The 19,750-nt window shown below is 41.2% G+C and overlaps 1 protein-coding gene across 2 annotated transcripts in view; it reads left to right on the top strand.

Moving 5' to 3' along the window:
* The window catches only part of Lmtk2 (lemur tyrosine kinase 2), a 97,202-nt gene that overhangs the window by 42,543 nt on the left and 34,909 nt on the right, over nt 1-19,750 (top strand). For both annotated transcript variants that reach the window (XM_005003708.4, XM_003469887.5), the window contains exon 7: nt 11,377-11,510. In XM_005003708.4, the coding sequence (XP_005003765.2) occupies nt 11,377-11,510 (134 nt within the window). The remainder of the gene's footprint in view (nt 1-11,376; nt 11,511-19,750) is intronic.

Consider the following 19,750-nt stretch of genomic DNA (forward strand, 5'->3'; position numbering starts at 1 on the left):
TGAATTATATAATTTATTTTCTGAAGTATTCTGGCTCTATACTATATATTACTCAAAGACTTACAGTTTCAAAGACTGCACTTTGTGAATTTTAATAACAAGTTTAGTGTGATAATTCCCTGTCTTTTTAAACTCCATGAAAAAAATTCATCTTTTCTTAAGCCTATTTATAACACATAATCAGTATTTTCCAAAAACAGTTCATTGAATTTGTTAGGTTTTAATTGATCTCATTGCATCATCTTAGTTTTCAGAACATTAAACCTTCCTTGTCTGTACATAGAAAATTAGGAGTACCCAAAATAAATCCCCAGTTAATTCAGGTAACATTTCCTTTTGTTAAAATAGAAACAGTGCTGTAAATATTGTGAATTTTTTTCTTTAATTCTTAATGTGATTCACATATTTCTGTCATTGACAGAAGTGGTTAATTGCAAAGGATAATTAGATAATGAACTGGACATACTAGCTTTTATTCTGTTATGTCAGAGTGACCCCTAAATTCCTGTCATTTGACTTACACCACCACAGTAAATGTCACACCTTTCATCTGTTAGTTTTGGGTCAGCTGCTGCTCTATCCAGCTAACATTCCAGGATGAGTGTTTTTGTCTCTGAATTGTGACATATACACATAAATGTATATTCTGTTGATATTTCATATGGTGTTGCTTATGGGGCTTTTGGTTCAGTTTATGACGTTCAAATCTGTACCCTTCTGCATTTTGGAGTGAGGAAAAGGGTGTTGAGAGAATTTGAATCATTCTCCATTCTGATGTTGGATTTTCCCATACTTTTCCTTAAAATTCTGGTTGTTTTGCTTTATACTTTTTGATACTTTGTTGTGTAAGGAGTGCAAATTTAGATTTGGACAGTGGAGATACAGCTTGGTTATAGAGCACTTGCCTAGTACTGTGTGTGTGAGACTCTGGGTCCTATACTCAGAATTTTTTTTTAATTAAATTTAGCATTGGTGTGACTTTGTATGAGTGGACCCTTGCCTTGCAAAGTCACTTCATCCCCAAAGACTGGTTACTGATTGAAAGCTCAGGCTCTCTATACAACCTTCAGAGTCTCTCTCCTGCATACAGGCAAATCCCAGTGTCCTTAGACATTGGCTCAGGATTTCTCAGTTAACCCCACACAGGAAAGAATGCTGTCAGGTTGGTAACTCGAGGGTCCACTATATGTAATTGGAATCTTTAGCATATGAAAGGGCTGCTGTAAGATTCAGAGCATCTCTGTCAGTCATTTTCTTCTGTGGTTTACATCTCTTATTAATAACTTATTGTTTAAATTTTATTAGCCTGGCAGTCTTGGTCACTTAAAATAGGATATTTACATTTATTGTAGGTAGATATTTAGAACTTTTTCTACCTAATTGGTATTAGTTTTCTTCCCTCTACCACTTTTTCTATTTTGCTTTCTGGTAGATTCTCAATTTTTCTTCAGTTATTCCCATCTACTAATTTAATTTTTAGGTACTTTTTCTTGATTTAATATGTGGCTGCCTTGGAAATTACAACATGCATAATGAACTTAACCCTGTTTTTTAACGCTGCTGTAAAGAAGCTGGGGTCTCTTAGAGCTCTCACTGTATCTGAGAAAACTGGGAATTAAACTTAGTCTCTGGGTTTTTCCCATGGTCTCTTCCATGTTGGAGTATGCTTCATTACTGAACACATAGCATCACAGAGGAGCATGTGGCAGCCCCAAGACTTAGAGGTGCAATGTAAGTTTTGTCCTCTAAATATCACAGGTAGGGGCCACAGATGTGGTAAGCTACGCTTAAGAGGCAGGAGTTCTTGAAACCGTTTCTGACAGTTTTATTGCATATTATATTCTGTGTTGCTTATCTCAGTGTGATCAGAGCGGTAATATCTGTGGTCCTAGGTTATGACAATACCGAAATAGCTTTTTCATCTAGCTCTGTGTGACCAACATACTAGATGATTTCAGTGTTGGCAGAGTGCTGAGAGAAAAAGATACAATACCAGGTCATGCCTGCATGTGAGAGCGCAGGTCTGTTAGCTAGTAGTCCTTGTCTGTCAGATACCTGATGTGTTGTCTTTGGCTCCCACGCTTCTAATCAGAGTATAAATGATAATTGAAAAACACTTGGTAAGTGAACATAAGCAGAAATTCAGCAGGTAATCAGCACCTGTTTAGAATACCACCTGTTTCCAGGCTGAGGTGTTTACAAAACCATCTCAGATATTTTGGTATATTCTTATTCTTCTTCAGTGTTATACACATCTTGTCCTGAAATACAAGACAGTATTGTTCACTTGTTTCCTGGAGTGGTAAAAAAGACTGGGTGCTCAGCTTAATGTTTTCCCCCTGAATGGATTTAGGCGAGAGGTTTTGTTTTAGTGCTATTTTAATTTACTTTTTGCTTTTGTTTCGTGTTGGTACTGGCGATTGAACTCACAACCTCATGCCTGCCAGGCAGGTGCCTATGCCACTGAGCTAAATCCCTGGCCCTTAATTTACTTTTTACTAAAATGGCTGGTTCTTTGAGTGAATAGTAACTGAATCTGTTTTTATAAGGAAACACTTAAGACATATCCAGATTCACAATTCATTTACTGTTAGCTCTCATGACCCAGTTCTGACATGACTCTATAATATTCTTTGTATCTTTGTCACTGCACAGACATGATTTTTTTGAAAATACAATAAATATATTTGCTTTGTGTAGTCTTATAAGCTTCCCCTTAACACTAATATTCCTTCTAATATTTAGATCTCAGACTTAAATATGTATGTACATATATTATCTAGGTTCTTAGATTAAGTGTTCAAAGCATATTCAATTCCATTGACTTTCATACTTTTCAGTTGAAGATTGTGCTTATAGTTCTCCAGAATTAACAAATGTGACTCCTTAAAACATTTTATGTGACATATCTAAGTCTCAGTGGATTTTTCACTCTTGAAGACTTAAATTCATTTCAGCTCTCAAGAGGTAATAACCATTTCTGATAATCATTTCTGTACCACCCAGTGGGACTTTGTCAATACTAAAATTTTAAAAACAACCATTGTTTCTCAAAAGAAAAGAAAAAAAAAAACCCTAAAACTAAATTACTATATGATCCAGCAATTCCAGTTTTAGGGATATTCCCCAAAAAGTGAAAGCAGGGTCTGAAACAGATACTTGCCCTCCCAAGTTCACAGCAGCATCATTCACAGTGGCCAAAGCATGGAAGAAGCCCAGGTATCTATCCATGGACTAGTGGGTAAACAAAACACAGAACTGTATATACAATGGACTATTATTTAGCCTTTATAAAGGAAGAAATTGTGATACCTGGTCAACGTGGATGAACCTGGAGTAAATTATGCTCAGTGAAATAAGCCAATCACAAAGACTGTATGACTCCTCTTGTAGGTGGAACCTTTGCCTTCAGACAAAGCAGAAGCAGTTTTTGCAGGGACTGGAAGGAGGGAAGAAAATTTTAAATGGATATAGAGTTTCACTATTGCAAAGTTTTTAAATATTGGAAAGGGTTATTGGTGGTGATTTATGACAATGTACATATACTTTATAGAACTGTACACTTGGCAGTGGTTAATATGGTAAATGTTATGATAAGTTTATTCGGTTTTGGCCACAAAAATGCATGGATAATTACTACTTATTTAGGTGGTATCTGTTGTTAGTAGGAGGAGGCTGCTATGTCCTTTGAAAGTTTCTGACTTTCAAAGTCAGAAACTTCTGAAAGCTGCTTGACATGGCTGATCTCAGAGCAAAGTAAAAGTTTTTTTGTTTTTTTGTTTTTTTGTTTTTTTTGAGACAGGATTTTTGCTATGCTGTTTAGGCTGGCCTTGAACTCACTTTGTAGCCCAGGCTGGCCTTGATTTTACAGTGATCCTCCTGCCTCAGCCTTCCTATTACTGGGATTACAGGTTTGTACCACAACACCTGGATTAACTTAAAGTTTTTGACCCTAGGGTCCTCCACCTCGCCCCATAGTGAGAAGTCACAAGTGTCTCTGTGGGCCAACTTTATTCTTACAACTCTAGGCCCTGGGAAACCTCAAAGGAACAGATTCAACAGCACCAAGGACTAGGCCCTGGAGTCTGTCTCCCTTGGGCAGTTTGTACGAACACAATGTGGCAGCAGTCAGCCCAGTGAGCCAAGGAGGGGACTCTGCATAGGCTACAGGAATGTCCTTGGGACTCACCAGGCCCTTGCCTGGGCACTCAGCCCTGCTCCCAGCAGGCATGTCCAGAGCTGCCCAACAGACCAGCCCAGCAGAGGAGTGAAGTTCAGGGCTAGAAATGCCCTCTGGCTACTGTCTCTGTCCTCATAAGCGGCTGTGGCCACCGTGAAAAGACCACCCATCTCCATTTGTTCTTAGGTCACGAGATACTAAACGAACATTGATCTTTTCTGCTCTTACCACACGGCAGTCATTCCCAATGATAACATCTTCCAAGTAGAAAAGAGAATACTTTTGTACTTACGCAATTCCGTATAAAGTGGAACCATCATCGCTTCTTGGTGTTTGGCCTAAGATCAAGTATAGTAAAATGAAACCACTAGCCTGATTTTAGAAAGCATGGAATCTTATAAAAATGAATGGAGGGACCAGGGATATCACTCAGCTGTACCGCTCCTGCTGGGCAAGCACAAGGTTGTGAATTTGATCTCCAGAACAAAAAACAAGAATGAAAAAACTGCTGAGTGTGGTAGCTGGTGTGCAGTCACCAGTTGGTTTGGAGTAGTCCGTAGTGTATGCAAGATGAGTTGTGAAGTTACTGCAGGGTGTTTTGTATAACTTGCTACTGTAGCAGGTTCATAGTGCTCTCAGAAATGTCAAGACAATGCAGTTGTCCTTTGGTTGAGGGTCACTCATTCAACAAAAAAGTCTTGGGCACCAGTGAAGTACAGAGAGTTGTGTGGCTGCACCGGTCCCTGCCTTCTCCACCTGTGGGGCCAGGTTTAGACATGTGTAAAGGTCCACCTGTGAGATGAGATGAGTGAAATGATAGAAGAGATAGAAGGTGCTCAGTAAATGGTAGTTATTCTTACTTGTTTAATTGATTTAATCATTCATTAAATAAAGGTTTGAGCAGCTAATGACACTGTCACTGAGAACTGTGATTATTTAGGCTCAAAGTAAACATGCCGAGGCACTGTGAGAAAAAATAAACTAAAATGAAATTTTGCTTTTGTTTTTGCTGTGCTGGGGATGGAACCCATGGTCTTGGCTAATCTGCTAATTAAGTGCTGTACCACTGCGCCACCCCCTCAGCTCTTGTAAGGAAGATTTGATTAGTGTGTACTGAGCTGTAGAAATGCTAACTAGGATCATTTGGGAGGTTTTACACAGGAAATGACAGTTGTCTGAGTGTTTGAGAGTAGGTGAGTGGGTGGATGCTGGCAAGAGATGGTGACAGGAAAGCAGGAGCCAACCCTGGAAGTGGTGCTCTGGCCCAGGAGTGTGGAGTCAGCTCGGGGACCTGGTGACATGGTGGGAGAGGCAGGCAGGCAGGACCTGCTGGACGTGACACAAGTGGCAGGGAGAAAGACAGGGAAGTGACCGTGCTGCAGGCAAGTTGATAAAGAGCAGATATTTAACATTTGCTGATCGGCAGTTCTTTCACCTCTGTTACTGGATGCCAAAGCAGGGGGGATGTTTTGATGGGTATATTCTTGGTTACAGTATATGTGCCGATCTTCTTTACCATGTTTACGCACTAAAACAGCCAGTGAATTTCTGAATGTAGTTAGCAGTGGCCAAATGAGAAGGGGAGAGAAGTCCGATTGGTATTTGACATGCAGCATGTTCCTCTGCAGGATCTGCTTATTCCTAACCCTTATGAGGAGCAGCTGACCTGGCTGGGCAAAGCCCAGGGCTCTCAGGCTTAAGGCATTTAGACTTTAAGGGACCCCACTGGGAATAGGGATGGAAGGGCTCACTTCTCTGTGCCAGCCTTAGGATGGGAACTGGGGCTTTGTTACTCATGTCCAGAAGCAGCTTCTCAACCACCCCATTGATGAGAAAGATGGAGGGACTTGGTGAAGAATCCAGCCCTAGTCTGTGTGCACGGGACCATGCGTCCCCAGGACCTTGCCTTACCTCGCTCATCCTTAACACTTTCATTTATTCCTTTGCCCGAGAGCATGTCATTAGGGGCACCTGAGTGGAAATTGTAACTGGTGACAGGATCTTCTTCCGTGTACTTTGAGATCAGATAGTTTAAGGCTTCCAACAGTGGGAGCCACCAATTAGAACTGCCTTGGTGCAGAAAATGCCTGAGCAGTGGGCATCTCTTGTTGATAACTGTAGTCACTAAGTAAGCCCCATGTACCAGGGACTTTTCTGGGCTCTGGGCAGTCAATGGGGAATGACATGTCCCTCCCCCTCTGGCACACAGCCTCTGGAACTGTCCAGCACTGGGAACGTGCCTTATCCAGGTATGTTTTTCCACATTAGCTATCTTTGGCTAGGTTTAATATACAGAGTAATAAAGTAATATAATAAATTTATGGCCCAATAAAAATGTGAAATTATACATTTACTTCAGGTTTACTATTACTAGGCAGTTAATTGAAATGCTGGGCTGGCACTACTCTGAGAAAATGGTTGTCCCAGCTTTAATTTGGGGGGAGCACACTTTGAAACTTCCTGTAAGGCTTTTCTTCCTCCCACTCAGAGCAGATGCTTGTTGAATGTGCTGTGTGCCTAGTGCTGTCCTTGGGCTTAGGGACACAATGCATAGGGAACTGGCCAGAACCTAGCACCTCCATCTTCTATTGGGAGGTATAGATAGGTCTGGGAAGCAGTCTGAGAGTCACCCTGTGATTTGAATGAAACAGCTCACCCTGGCTATTATGTGGCAGCCAAGAGGTCTCAAGCTGTGGCCACGAGCACCTCGCGGTGGGTGTATCTTAGACCTCACTGCAGCAGTGGCCTTCTGGAAGGCTCTAAGTTTACTTTGAAAATAAGGGCAGGACCGGGTTATGGGTGGAGGTTGGTCTAGAGTCTCAGGAGTGACACTTTCATCCTGGGTCTGATCTGCCAGAAAATGGTGATGTCATTTACTGTGATGGAGCAGGTCAGCAATTTGGTGCCTGATGTGTTAGCCTTGAGGGAGAGAGCTCCAGTTGGGAAACCCTGGGGGCAGGGCCAGAGAAAGGGATATGAGGCCTGGCTTTTAAAGCCACAGAGTAGATACAATCACTGGGTGTCCACAACTCTTGGAGCTTAGCTAGAGGCAGGAGAGCCAGTAAAGGGCACCAGGAGCAGAGCCCTGCAGGGTGGGAAGGATTGCAGGAGACTATGTTGAGATCCAAGTGAAGAAGTGTGACTGTGAAGAAGCAAGGAGTGGGCCCTGGCTGTGTTTCACTGGTGTTTGGCAGAGCCCTGTGGAAACCTCCCTGTGAGAGGAAAGCGGTGGGACACTCTTGAAGGAGTCTCATAGAACAGAATGGGCATGCGAGAAGTCTTTCTGAGAGGGAAAGGACGGCCAGAAAAAGCTTCGGTTTTTGTTGGATTTGCCTAAGACATTTGAACATTAGAGCTGAGAAGAGAGATGGACTCATGAGATTGAATTTGCATTCATCCATCTACCCATCCATTCACCTGCCTGTCTGTCTACCTATCTGTCCTGGGGAAAGAACTAGTTCTTTGTGCACACTAGATAAGAGCTCTACCAGGGAGCTACACCCCTTGGCACTTTATAAATGTTTTTGAGACAGACTCAGGATAAGTTGCCCATGCTGACCTCATACTTGGCAGTCCCCTGGACTCAGCCTCCTAAGTAGCTGGGATTACAGGTGAGCATAACTGTGCTGGGCAGAGAGGTGAAGAATGAATAATCATTGATAACAAAGGAGAAAATGATGTGTTAGGGTACTGATGTGGGAAGAAACGGTCAAAACTTTCAGATGGAGCCATGACTGGACTTCACCTGCAAAAAGTATATTTAATTTCACCACTCGGATATTGGCTATGGCTCTTGACTATGTTAATCTTTAATTAAAATTTCTTTTTGAAAGATCTGCCAGGCATCATAGCACACGCTTGTAATCCCACCGGTTTGGGGAGGCTGAGCCAGGGGGATTGCAAGTTCAAGTCTTACCTGGGCAACTCAGCAATATTCTGTCTCAAAATAAAAAATGGAAAGAAGGTTGGAGGTGTTGCTCAGTGCAAAGATCCTGGGCTTAATCCTCAGTAGGACTCATCCAAATAAATAAATGTTGAAAAATTACGAATTGCTCCTAAGCTAACCTTATTAAATATATAAATGACTAAAGTTTTTTAATTATAGAGATAAAACTTGAGTTTCAACAAATATTGTGTTAAAATTTATTTGTTTTGTGTCCTGCAAAAAAGTGCTGGCTAACGCCCTGCCAGCCTTTCATGTTGAAAGTGAGATGCGTAGGGGAGGGAGGAACCCATTTACCCACCCCCAGGAAGTCATTGCAGTTGCTTGGCCCTTGTTGAGTTCTTATTGTATAGCCTTTTGCTGCCATCTAGCGTCATAGATTTTTCCCTTGCAGTTTTCTTGAGGGGGGTTGAGGAAGAAGAAACGTTAGTTTAAAAAACATTGCTACACTCAGGAGGCTGAGGTGGGAGGATTGTTGCAAGTTCGAGACCAGCCTGGGCTACAAAGTGAGCTCAAGGCCAGCCTGAACTGCATAGCGAGACTCTGTCTCAAAAAGAGAAAAAAATAAAATAAAATAAAATACACTGCTACTCTTGTTGGTTTTTCTTTTTTTTTTATTTTATTTTTTATCAGTACCAGGGATCGAACTCACAATTGTCTGCTTGCAAGGCAGGCACTTAGGCCGCTGAGCTAAATCCCCAGCCCTGGTTTTTCTTTTTAAACAATGGACCAAAGTAATTATATCTACTCACTAAATACCATTAAAACAGAAATACAACAGGCTAGATACCTAAATATAGGTATCTACTTCTGCTAGAATGAATCAATATGTTTAGTATTTGCATATAAAATATGCAATGTTTAGTACTTGCATGTAAGATAAAAGTCTTACTATAATTAAAAGATTTTAGGGCTGGTATCCTGGAATCCCAACATATATCAAGGTGTCTCACCCATAGAAGAGTGATGGGACTTCTCCAAGATTCTCTTTAAGACATTTTAATGACAGTGAGCAGCAATGAATTCACTTCCATACAGCTACCCCGACCTGCTCTTTCCCTCCCTTCAGGGCCATAGTCACTGTGTTTGCCAGCAGCTACTGTTTGTCTTGAGAATCAGCCAGATGTAGTGCAGCATACTCATATTTTCTTGTGAGCGTAATTTTTTCCATAAATGGGTATTGCTATAGGAAAAGAGTTGGGCAAAAGAATTTAAACTGCCACCTCACTGTTAATGTCACTAGACTTACACTATGTTCTTTAGTTTCTAAACCTGTTTAGGTACAAAAATCTTGTTAGCTTGCAGTTCTGGGGTGCTTTGTTGGAATTTTTCTGAGTTATTATCATCTGAATCTTTCATTATCTCTCCAACTCCTACCTCTGGATAGAGCCCACCCTACATGAAAGGGTGTTTATTTTTTAAAGGGATGTCCTGAGTAGTTATTGTAATTCCAGGGGAAGCAAAAGGAGAAAGCATCGTGTTTGGAAAGAAATATGAGGGGAGTTGGGCATGGTAGTGTACATCTATAATTCCAACACTCAGGGAAGCTGAGGCAGGAGGACTGCAAGTTCAAGCCTAGCCTGGGCAGCTTGGCTGCTTAGAAAAAAGACTAGGAATATAACTGTGTGAACACCCTGGCTGCAGTCTGCAGTACCTCCAAGAAGGAAGAGGGGATTATGCTGCTGGCTGGGTATCTGGGTGCACATGGTGCTTGGGGCAGATGCTACTTCCCTCTAGAGCAGTTACACCATCCTCAAGAGAATTCTACAGATCGATGTGTTGGACCTTAAGTTGTTTCAGTTCATTCTAGTAAAATAGATTGATTTAATCTGCATATTAACTTAGTTTGCTTACTTAAGTAGACTCTCCTTGCTTAACTGGTAAAGTGAAACATAAAAGGATAGCCAGGCCAGTATCAGCTGTGACCTGTAACAAATTCCTTAGCCTCCCTTAGCCTCAGTTCCTTATCTGTAAAATGTGTGAAGTTGTGTGAAGTCTGTGCCCTGGGTGTCAAGCGCGAAACCTCATTTCTGTGCAAGTATGCTCCAAAGTGAGCGAGGGCAGTGGTATCAGCATAGTCATTCATGCAGTGGTCACTTGAGCTGGGAATGAGAAAAAATGCAGGACCTCACCACTACCCTAGAATATTCTTCGTATTAAATGTAGACAAATGTTTGTAAAGAAATACTGTGATTTAAAGTCAGCCAGGGAGAGTCTAGAAAATTTGCTATCTTCATTAAGTTATAAGAACTTTGTGCTTCAGTCAGTCAAGGAAGACATTTGCTTGACTCTAATATAAAGAAAATTGAAGGCTGTTGGCTTGCTTACATTTTGTTAACTGATGATAAAAACCTTTCATTCAAGATTAGATTACTTTAATACATATTAAATCATGTCCCAAGGAGAACATCAAAGATACTCCTTAAAAGTACTATTAGCCAGGTGTTTTGTTGGCACCTTTGTAATCCCAGCACCGGGAGGCTGAGACAAGAGGATTACAAATTTAGGTCCCACCCAGGCAATTTGGTGTCTTGGCCAGACTGTGTCTCAAAAAATCCTGGGGATATAGCTCTGTGGGCAGGTGTGTCTGATGGTTCTGCCAGACTTACCTAGGGGTTTTCTCTGCCTGGGGGGCTTGTTAACATGGTGTTTTGGTATAGTTGGAGTACTCTTTCCTGTGTGGTCTCTGGGTAGCCCGGGGCTCTGAGGAAGGAAGCTAGGAGAGAAGTGAGCAGTCACCAGCCCAGAGCAGTCTCTGCCCTTCCCTTACCATCAACCTCTCCTTCGCTCTCTCTGTTGTTCACATATGTGGGGGCCATGGCCATAGAGCTTCAGGCACAAAGCACTCAGTGAGTGATATGTAGATCCTGCCAGTCTCAGTTAGGCAGTGCAAAAGACACCATTCTTCTTGCCACATTACCTTACTTACCTGAAGATTTCTCGACTTCCCCACTTAGTTCAGTCGTGTATCATTTCAAGTTATATTTTATTTGTTTTCCATATATTTATATAACAAACATAAATCAGTTTAAATGACCCTAAAAGCATAATGATGATCTATGCTTTTGAAATCTGGGTCAGAATTACCATTTGTAATGTGATGCTTGTTCAACCTGAGATAAACCTTTCTTCAAGTGCAGACCTTAGCATTTCCTACTAAATAGTCTTTAAGTGCATGTTAGCTAAGGCGTATATCTTAACTCAGTTTATTCTGAAGATCCACTTTGCTGCTCACATGGGCTGCTTCTTGCAGGGCGACCTGAAGGCTTACCTGCGCAACGAGCAAGAGCATGTGCGGGGCGACTCGCAGACCATGCTGCTGCAGAGGATGGCATGTGAGATCGCTGCGGGGCTGGCCGCTATGCACAAACTGCACTTCCTGCACAGGTGGGTCTGGTATGGGAGTACCTCACACATCACTGGGGTTGTGGCCCCAGAGGCTGTGTGGGGTGAAAAGGCACTAAGAAACCTCAGAAATGACAGGTTGTAGAGTGAACTCCAGGATTAAACTAGTAAAAGCCATCCTGTACTTTCAACATTGCAGCAGTGGCTGTGTTAAGCTTTGTTTAAGCCAAAACCAGGAAATAACGATTTAACACAGTCTAAGGCAGTGGCAGCAAACCATTTAGAGCGTTCAGTGATATAAATAGCCCCCTGTGGCACACATGGTATAAGTTTGTCACCACCGGTCGGTCTGATATTTCCAGAATTTCAAAGAGTGTGAAAAAGTATAGAGGTCTTACATCAGCAGTCCCAGATGACCTCATCACATTTCACTGGCTACCTTCTGAACATGCCAGCTTTAAGTGACTATCTGTGAGATCTCATGGTATGTCCCAGGTTGTACTGCTGTGACCATTCTTGGCCCAACAATCTGTAGACAAGGTCTGTAGTACTGATTTCTGGCCAACCAAAGGGTTGGCTTAAAGTGCCCACTCCAAAGTAGAAGGTGTCATGGCCCTCAGTCAACCGAGAGGCCTGTCCATACATGGCTGCAGGTAGGTAATCAAGGGCTGGGTGAGAAAGCACAGCAATCTTCCTGACACATTTCTGTCCAGTTTTCAGAGCCTGTCCGAGTGGTCATACGTGTTTTATCCAGGTGACTGATGTTGATTTTCTTTTTTTTTTTTTTTTTTTTTTTATTTAAGAGGAAAAAGAGAAAAACACAAAACAAACCAAAGCGGCGTAAGGGTACACGCAATACAGAACTACAAAACAAAACAAAACAAAACAAAAAACCATAACAGTAAGAAATTACCTGCTAGTAGATTACACACTATTTTCTTGAAAATAGTTCCTCAAATCACAGTATCAAAGAACACAAGGTGGACATTCAAACAGGGAGACTGCAAACAGCTGTGTTCAATGTTCCAAAAACATTGATAAAGTCACCTATTTAACACCCCCAAACACACTTGCTGTTATATCCGTTAGAGCTCCTTTTCTTTTTTTTTTTTCCCTCTCTTTTTTACAACAAAATTTACACATCTTGGATTTTATTACTCCTTAGTGCTTATTACTTTCTTTGGGGGGGGGGGAAGAATACAGTCAAATATGGCAAAACAAAGCTGTCAGTCAATACCAAGGACAGACGTAGCACATGGTGTAGAACAGAGTACAAGTTTATCAACAATGGTTATCAACGTTGTCCTTTGTTTCCTTAAAAAGAATTGTCTATCTTATTAGATATTATAAAGTTGGACAAAACAGTAGAGAACAAGACCAATAAAACTTAGGCATTGTAAACATTACAGGACTTCCAAAGAAGACAATAGTCAAACCAGAATGGGTATCTTAGTGAATCTTATTGTCTTCAAAGTAGTTGCCTATGTCTTCAAACTTGATACTATCATATAGAATGGAACAGAGTCTAATCAGTCAAAACAAGATCGTGGGAGTACTACAGGACTTCAAAACAAGTTAATAGGAAATCGAAAAGAGTTACTATTTATATATCCTAATTTTTTTGAATTTTTTCTTTAATTAAGACAAACATAAGAAATGACTAATTTTTTTTTGAAACAATAAGGGGGAGATTGAGATAAAACAGGACATAACAATATAACAATAGAGGTCACAGCATGACTGTTTCAATAACCTAGTACTTCACCACCTTATAACCTGACTTAATAGTAGTTACCATAGTGTCTTTTTCCTTGAAATATTTGGGTAAAACTTCATATACTCTAGCTTCAAATATTTTCATATCAAGAAGCCCAGAATAAAGCCTTTCTAATTAATGAGTGAAAACTTTATAAGGCTTCAAGGCCACCTAATGGGGAATCATGATTACCACATATTTTTAGATATTTGAATCATTACTTACATTAGGGAAACTATTCGGTATTCACACATGCGAGATTGATTTATTTCACTTATGAGTATGGTCTCAAGCTGTGCCCATTTATTGATAAATATCTCAATGTGATCCTTCTTTATAGCTGAATAATACTCCATTGTATAGAAATACCACAACTTTTTTATCCATTCCTCAGTTGATGGGCACTTGGGTTGTTTCCAAGATCTGGCGATTACAAATTGTGCTGCTATAAACATAGGTGCACATATATCACTGTGGTATGATGCTTTCAGTTCTTCTGGGAATATGCCTAGAAGTGGAATAGCTGGAATAAATGGGATTTCCAGTCCCAACTTTTTGAGAAATCTCCAGACAGATCTCCACAAAGGCTGTACCAGTCTACACTCCCACCAGCAGTGCAGGAGAGTTCCTTTTTCCCCACAGCCTCTCCAGCATTTGTTGTCGGTTTTCTTGATCCTGGCCATTCTTTCAGGAGTGAGATGGTATCTCAGTGTGGTTTTAATTTGCATTTCTCTAATGACCAATGATGATGAGCATTTTTTCATGTATTTATTTGCCATTTGCATTTCTTCATCTGAGAATTGCATATTCATCTCAGATGCCCATTTTTGGATTGGATCTTTGAATTTCGGAGGTCTGAGTTTCTTTAATTCTTTGTATGTTTTAGACAAGAGGCCCTTGTCTGAGAGAGAGTTCACTAAAATCTTTTCCCAGTTTGTGGGTTTTCTTTTCACTATGCTGGAGATTTCTTTTGACATGCAGAAACTTTTTAATAAGAAGTGGTCCCAGTTATTGATTCTGGGAAGTATTTCCCGTGCGGTTTGAGTCCTGTTCATGAATTCTTTACCTACTCCTATGTCTCCAAGGTTTCTACCTATTTTGTCTTCCAATAGATTTAGTGTTTCTGTTTTAATATTCAGATCTTTGACCCATTTACATTTTAATTTAGTACATGGTGATAGACATGGGTCTAGCTTTAGTTTTCGGCAAATGGAGAGCCAGTTTTTCCAGCACCATTTATTAAAGAGACTGTCGTTCTTCCAGTGAACCTGCTTGGCTCCTTTATCAAAAATAAGGTGGTTGAGTGTGTTCGTAGTTGTGGTTGTATCTTCTAATCTATTCCACTGATCTTCAGCTCTGTTTTGATTCCAATACCATGTTGATTTTACTACTGTTGCTTTGTAGTATAACTTCAAGTCAGGGATTGTGATGCCTCCTGCTTTGTCTTTGCTGCTTAGAATTGCCTTTGCGATTCTAGGTCTCTTCTGGTTCCAGATGAAATTTAGGAGTGATTTCTCTAGATCTATAAGGTATGTTGATGGTATTTCTATTGGGATTGCATTGAATCTGTATAACAGTTTTGGGAGAATGGCCATTTTCACAATGTTTGTTCTTCCTATCCATGAGCAAGGGATGTCTTTCCATTTTCTGAGATCATCTTCAATTTCCTTTTTCAGTGTATTATAATTTTCACTGTATAAGTCTTTCACTTCTTTCGTAAGAGTAATTCCTAAATATTTCATTTTTTTGCTTGCTAATGTGAATAGTCCAGTTTCTCTTATTTCCCTCTCTGTAATTTTGTTGTTCGTGTATAGGAATGCTATTGATTTCTGAGTATTGATTTTGTATCCAGCCACATTACTGAATTTATTTATTGTATCTAAGAGTATTTCAATGGAGTTTAGGGGGTCTTCTATGTAGAGTATCATGTCATCTGCAAACAATGATAATTTAACTTCTTCTTTTCCTATCTTTACCCCTTTTATTTCTCTTTCTTGCCTAATTGCTCTGGCTAGTACTTCCAGTACTATATTAAATAGGAGTGGTGATAAAGGACATCCTTGTCTTGTACCCGATTTTAAAGTAAAGGCTTTCAATTTTTGGCCATTTAGTATGATGCTGGCTGTTGGTTTGTCATAAATGGCCTTTATTATATTGAGGTAAAGACCATTTATTCCAATTTTCTGTAAAGTTCTTATCATGAATAAGTGTTGGGCCTTATCGAAGGCTTTTTCTGCATCTATAGAGATGATCATGTGATTCTTATTTTTGGCTTTATTGATATGGTGGATTACATTTATTGATTTGCGTATGTTGAACCATCCTTGCATTCCTGGGATGAATCCCACCTGGTCATGGTGTATAATCTTCTTGATGATTTGCTGGATCCTATTTGCCAATATTTTATTGAGGATTTTTGCATCTGTGTTCATTAGGGAGATCGGTCTATAGTTCTCTTTTATAGTTGGGTCTTTCTCAGGTTTTGGTACTAGAGTAATATTTGCTTCCAGGAATGACTTAGGAAGGATTGCTTCCCTTTCAATTTCATTGAATAGTTTGAGGAGTGTCGGCATTAGGTCTTCTTTATATTTCTTGTAGAATTCTGCAGTGAATCCATCTGGGCCTGGGCTCTTCTTGGTGGGCAAGGACCCAATTACATTCTCAATTTCATTAGCAGAGATTGGGTTATTCAACAGTTTTATATCCTCTTGATCTAGCTTTGGTACTTCATATGCTTCTAAGAATCTGTCTATTTCTTCTGTGTTATCAAACTTTTGAGAGTAGAGGTTTTCGAAATAGGTGTTGATGATCCTCTGTATTTCTATTGGGTCTGTAGTGATTTCTCCTTTTTCATTTCTTATTGCATGAATTTGAGCTTTTTCTTTCCTTTTTTTAATAAGGTTGGCTAGGGGCTTATCGATTTTATTTATTCTTTCAAAGAACCAACTCTTTGATTCGTTGATTCTTTGGATTGTTTTCTTAGTCTCTATTGCATTGATTTCTGCTCTGATTCTTATAATTTCCTCTCTTCTTTTGGCTTTGGGCTTGACTTGCTCTTCTTTTTCTAGCTGTTTGAGGTGTAGCATCAAGTTATTTACTTGTATTCGTTCTGTTTTCCTGATGTGGGAACTCAGTGCAATAAATTTTCCTCTCAGAACGGCTTTCATTGCATCCCACAGATTCCGGTAAGTTGTATCTGCATTTTCATTTTCTTTTAGGTATTGTTTAATTTCTTCTTTAATTTCTTCTGTGACCCACTGATTACTCAAGAGTGTGTTATTTAGTTTCCATGTGTTTGCGGAATTTTTGCAGTATCCTTTGTCATTAATTTCTAATTTCAGAGCGCTATGATCCGATAATATGCAAGGGATGATTTCAACTCTTTTGCATTTGCTTAAATATGTTCTGTGAGCTAATATATGGTCTGTTTTAGAAAATGATCCATGTACTGCTGAGAAGAATGTGTATTCTGATGTTGTTGGGTGGAACATTCTGTATATGTCTATCAAACCCATTTGTTCACAGGTGTGATTCAGTTCTGTTATTTCTTTGCTCATTTTCTGTCTGGTTGATCTGTCCCTTGGTGTCAGTGGTGTATTAAGGTCTCCTGTTACAATTGTGTTACTGATAATTTGAGTTTTCATTTCTGTTAATAATTGTTTTATATAACTGGGTGCTCTGGAGTTTGGTGCATATATATTTAAGATAGTTATCTCTTCCTCTTGGAGTTTTCCCCTTACGAGTATGTAGTGACCTTCTTTGTCCTTTATGGTCATTGTTGGTTTAAAGTTCACGTTGTCTGCAAACAGAATGGCTACTCCTGCCTTTTTTTGGATTCCTGCTGCATGAAGGATTGTTTTCCATCCTTTGACTTTCAGTCTGTGAGTATCTTTCTGGGTTAGATGGGTTTCCTGTAAACAGCATATGGTTGGATTTTGTTTCTTGATCCATTCTGCTAGTCTGTTTCTTTTGATTGGTGCATTGAGACCATTTACATTAATGGTTATTACTGTTAAATGCTGGTTAATTGTAGGGATGTTATCTCTCTGCTGTTGCATCTTTATCTTTCGGTTCTGTTTAATTATTTGCTTTGCTTAGTGGTTTTTTCCTTTGTGTATCTAAACTGTCTTTCAATATTTTTTGCAGGGTTGGTTTGGTGTTCATGAAGTTCTTCAGCTGTTCTTTGTCATGGAAGTATCGTATTGCACCATCTATTTTGAATGATAGTTTTGCAGGATATATCAGTCTTGGTTGGAAATCATTTTGCTTTAGGATCTGGAATACTTCACTCCATGCTCTTCTTGACTTTATCGTTTGTGCTGAGAAGTCTGCTGTGATTCTGATAGGTTTTCCTTTATAAGTGATTTGTCTTTTCTCTCTGACAGCTTTTAATAATCTATTCTTGTGTTGGATTTCTGGGATGGTGACTATTATATGTCTGGGTGTAGTTTTATTTTGGTTATGACTGTTTGGAGTTCTATATGCTTCACTGATCCTGATGTCAGTTTCTGATCTCATGCTTGGGAAATTTTCAGCTATTACTTCTCTAAATATCCTCCTGACATCCTTCATGTTGTCTCCCTCTCTTTCATTAATCCCTATCATTCTTATGTTATTCTTCTTTGCATCGTCTTGCAGTTGTTGAATTGTTGTTTCCTGGTTCCTTGTTATTTTCAAAAGATCTTTCCTTTCCTGTTCACTAGCTGCAATCCTGTCTTCAAGGTCTGAAATTCTATCTTCACTTTCATTAAGGCGGTTTTTACAACTTTCAGTGGAGTTTTTTATTTCCTGTATATCTCTGTGCATCTGCATTATGTATTCTGTTTGTTTCTTATATTGCTCGTCTAGGGATTCTATCTTTTTGTTTAGTTCCTCCAATTTTTTATCTGTGTTTTCTTTAGATATATTTAGAATCTCTTTCATTTCTTTTATCATTTCTTCTTTTATCTGGGAGATTATTTCGAGTTTGAATTTCTTTAAAGCTTCCTGGAGTTGCTTGTCAATTTCAGTGGCTATTGTGTCCGATATATGAGGTGGATGGGATATATTTTCTTCTATATACATCGCTCCTAGGGTTTCTTGAGATGGGCTGGAGGTTTGAGGTTGTAATTTGGTCTTTCGTTTTGTCATTTTCCTATATTTCTGTGTTTCAAGTGTTATTTGAAAGCTTCCTCAGGATCTGTTGAAAATCCCCTTCTATGTTTGGAGCTACTGGGACTCTGGTGCCGCGCTACTCCAAGCCATTAGGCCTACAGAACCAGTGGCCCTCCTCTGCCTGCTCAGAACTCCACAGTTCCAGACAAGCTGGGCCTCAGGGACACTGTGCGCCCACCTGCCCCTTGGAAGCTCCACAGTTCTTCAATCGCAGCCGGGTTAGGGTACTCACCACAGGCCGCAGTGCTTCAGGAACCTGTGGACCCTCCCTGGTTGCAGAGATATCCACAGTCCTCCAGACACACAGAGAGGCCAGTGAGGGCACCCCAGATCTGCCCAGCTCCTCCTCTGCAGACCTGTGGCCAGGCGCGGCAGCTAAACAGGCTGGGCTAGGCTGGTAGGGTGGGCCAGCCCATCTATCGGGAGCTCAGCAGGTCTCCAAATGAAGCCGGGAATGGGGAGGCTGATGTGGAAGCCTTAAACCCACCTCTCTCCTTCACTGCACCTGGAAGCCTGAGGGAACTCCAGCAGTCTGGGCGCAGAAATCCAGAGTCCTCCAGACACGCAGAGAGGCCAGTGAGGGCACCCCAGATCTGCCCAGCTCCTCCTCTGCAGACCTATGGCCAGGCGCGGCTGCTAAACAGGCTGGGCTAGGCTGGTTGTGTGGGCCAGCCCACCTATCGGGAGCTCAGCAGGTCTCCAAATGAAGCCTGGAATGGGGAGGCTGATGTGGAAGCCTCAAACCCACCTCTCGCCTTCACTGCACCTGGAAGCCTGAGGGAACTCCAGCAGTCTGGGCGCAGAAATCCAGAGTCCTCCAGACACGCAGAGAGGCCAGTGAGGGCACCCCAGATCTGCCCAGCTCCTCCTCTGCAGACCTGTGGCCAGGCACGGCAGCTAAATAGGCTGGGCTAGGCTGGTAGTGTGGGCCAGCCCACCTATTGGGAGCTCAGCAGGTCTCCAAATGAAGCCAGGAATGGGGAGGCTGATGTGGAAGCCTTAAACCCACCTCTCTCCTTCACTGCACCTGGAAGCCTGAGGGAACTCCAGCAGTCTGGGCGCAGAAATCCAGAGTCCTCCAGACACGCAGAGAGGCCAGTGAGGGCACCCCAGATCTGCCCAGCTCCTCCTCTGCAGACCTATGGCCAGGCGCGGCTGCTAAACAGGCTGGGCTAGGCTGGTTGTGTGGGCCAGCCCACCTATCGGGAGCTCAGCAGGTCTCCAAATGAAGCCTGGAATGGGGAGGCTGATGTGGAAGCCTCAAACCCACCTCTCGCCTTCACTGCACCTGGAAGCCTGAGGGAACTCCAGCAGTCTGGGCGCAGAAATCCAGAGTCCTCCAGACACGCAGAGAGGCCAGTGAGGGCACCCC

This window comes from Cavia porcellus, unplaced genomic scaffold, assembly GCF_034190915.1.
Source record: "Cavia porcellus strain 051 isolate PalLab524CR breed Dunkin Hartley unplaced genomic scaffold, mCavPor4.1 scaffold_23, whole genome shotgun sequence".
Lineage (NCBI taxonomy): Eukaryota > Metazoa > Chordata > Mammalia > Rodentia > Caviidae > Cavia > Cavia porcellus.